The following is a 2930-nucleotide window of genomic DNA, read 5'->3' on the forward strand; positions in this document are numbered from 1 at the left end:
AAATAATTAGAACAAGGATAACTAGTTCATATGAAGAGTTCTCTAATCCATTTTATAAATGCAAAATGGACTGATGGTTCCTTGGATTGTACCTTTTAAGCAACTACTCATCTGTTTTCCAGGCTGCTCTTGACCTTGGGTTGGGGTTTACCCTTCAAGCTTTCTCTGAACCTCTGACTCAGACTGGGAAAGGGGCCTCTCCCTATGTCGCACCTGCCTCCCCCACTTCTCCCCACGTGACACAGCACCTATCCGCTGTGCTTTGTCTTTAAGTGCAGATACCCTGTCTGATATATTTTAGCATTTAGTGTTCTCCACCCCTCTCCAGACGCTAGAAGGCATTAGACACAGTTCACTGATCACAATTTATTATAATCTGCTGGCAGCATGGATATTAGTTACCAGAACTATGTCTTCATAGAAGTGGACAGTATGTAGCCATTCTATGGGGAACTGTGTGCACTTAATCATCACCATGATCTTTCAGTTTCTTGATGTTCTGCTTGTGCCGCTCAATTTCTTTCTGCAGACGCTCAATCTCCTTTTTGTGATGATTGATCTCTTCTTCATGGTGTTTCTTCAGGGCTGCCAGTTGTTCTTTAGTCCGCTCTCTACAAGTAAACAACGGCTCTGGGTTTAATCCTAATCCATTACCCCAAGAGATCTTTAAGCATAACCTGCAATACCTAAGGCAAAGGAGTCCCAATCCCACGGGAGTCTGGCTGGTCATCCTCTTCTACCTCCTCAAGCCCCACTAGTGAGAGAATACTCCACCTTAACATGTATCCATCTTTAGGAAATGACCAAAATGATTCCATTTTTCTGGTGCTAGTGCCTGAAATTACATCATTCATGAGCTCCTCCTTTTACATTCCTCTTTAGAACAGAAAACTCCACAGAGGTGTGACGTATGTCCCCAATGCCTTATCAGAGGAATAACCAAGAGAACAGAATCCCTTTTTGGGGAAATGAGGAATAGACAAAGGGGTATAGTTAAAGGACAAATATTTGCAACCTATCCTAATTTACCTAGGGCTTTCTTTGCCTAGAGAAATGCATGGCCCACTGTAAAGGCCAAAAAGAAGTGGGGAAAGGGACCTATTGCATGGGCAGTACTTGGCAGTCCAATTTAGAAACAATATAGCCCTGGCTGGGTGGCCCCGTTGGTTGGAATGTAGTCCTGTACATCGAAAGGTTGCGGGTTTGCTTCCTGGTCAGGGCACATATCTAGGTGTGGGCTCGAACCTGTGTTGCAGCATGTATGGGAGGCAACCAATCGATATTTCTCTCACTTTGATGTTTCTCTCTCTCTCTAAAAAACAAACAAACAAACAAAAAACCAATAAAAACATCTTCGGGTGAGGAGAGAGAGAGAGAGAGAGAGAGCGAGCCCTACTAGCTGGTTTGGCTCAGTGGATAGAGCGTCGGCCTACAGACTGAAGGGTCCCAGGTTTGATTCTGCCCGGGGTTTCGGGCTTGATCCCAAGTAGGGGGCATGCAGGAGGCAGCCGATCAATGATTCTCTCTCATCATAGATGTTTCTATCTCTCTCTCTTCCTGTCTGAAATAAAAAAATAGATTTAAAAATATATAGGAGCCCACTTAGGTGGTCTTTAAGGGCTGTACTTTGGCTTTCTGGTATGGCAGGGGCCATGGTGATAATTCTTTTTGTTTTTCCCTTTAAGAATAGTTTCCTGATTTTTACAGAGAAAGAGGAAGGGAAGAAAGAGAAACATTCATGTAAGAGCCCACAACTCCAGCATGTGCCCTGACCTGGAATGGAATCAGCAACCCTTCCGAGCATGGGTGAGGCTTAACCAACTGAGGCACAGCGGCCAGGGCCAAGGTGATAATTCTTAAGAGTGAGGAAGAGAAGGCAGAAGTGAAAAGATGGCCAAAGGAGAAGCAGAGATAAGTTCTATGCTATTCCTTACTGTGCAGAGAAGTCAGTAAAAGATAACTCAGGGTTGGTAAAAATGTAGAGGCCCAGACCACTCCATACTCTTTTTTTTGTTTGTTAATCCTCACCCGGGGATATTTTCCCATTGATTTTTAGGACGAGTGGAAGAGAGAGAGAAAGAGAAACATCGATGTGTTGCCTCCTGCATGAGCCTGGACCAGGACCCTGGCGGGGAGGAACCTGCAACCAAGGTACTGCCCTTCCCGACCCGGTCTGTATGCCAGTCGCTCTCCAGAGGCTCTATCCACTAAGCCAAACCAGCTGGGGCCCCACTCCATACTCTTTTAAAATTAAAAAAAAAAAAAATGATTTCAGAGAGGAAAAGAGAGGGAGATATGGAAACGTTAATGATAGAATCATTGATCGGCTGCCTCCTGCACGCCCCCCACTGGGGATAGAACCCGTCACCTGGGCACGTGCCCTGACCTGCCCTGACCGGGAATCAAACGGCTACCTCTTGGTTTATAGGTGATGCCCAACCACTGAGCCACACCGGCGGGCCTCACTCCAGACTCTTAAGAGAGAAAGTCATCCAGCTGGGCGGAGCCGGACAAAAGTCTCCAGGAAACGAGGAAGGGAATTTCAAATCTGAAGCCCTCAGCTCCTATATGACCCCCTCGCTCTGGCCAACCTAGGCCTGTGGAGGTCGAGGAGTGGGTCTGAAGAGTCAGGGGACCCATCCTTCAGGGTCCAGCAAAGCTAAGGCGTGTGGAGGAGAAAACATCACAGAAGGACCCTGGGTGTTGGCGCAGGGAGCAAACTCGGAGGTTGGATCCAGACAATGCAAAGGCTCGGGGGCGCTTCGCACGATCTGGGAAGAACTCCACGAGTGGGGATGGCAAACGATTCTGGAAGAATCGGGCCGTGGCTTGAGAGTAATGGAGAAGCGCAGGTGGAAATGGCTTGGACTGGGGGCCCTGGGACTACTCAGCAGGGCACTAGGAGCAAGGGTGTCAGGGCTCCGGAACCC

At 47.6% G+C, this 2930-nt stretch overlaps 1 protein-coding gene across 1 annotated transcript in view; it reads right to left on the reverse strand.

Annotated features, from left to right (window-relative positions):
- Window positions 1-346: 346 nt before the first annotated feature.
- Window positions 347-2930, reverse strand: part of ATP5IF1 (ATP synthase inhibitory factor subunit 1) — a 3090-nt gene continuing 506 nt past the window's right edge. The window contains exon 3 of the mRNA XM_006097263.3: window positions 347-611. Within this exon, the coding sequence (XP_006097325.1) occupies window positions 464-611 (148 nt within the window). The 3' untranslated portion in view covers window positions 347-463. The remainder of the gene's footprint in view (window positions 612-2930) is intronic.

This window comes from Myotis lucifugus, unplaced genomic scaffold, assembly GCF_000147115.1.
Source record: "Myotis lucifugus unplaced genomic scaffold, Myoluc2.0 scaffold_197, whole genome shotgun sequence".
Lineage (NCBI taxonomy): Eukaryota > Metazoa > Chordata > Mammalia > Chiroptera > Vespertilionidae > Myotis > Myotis lucifugus.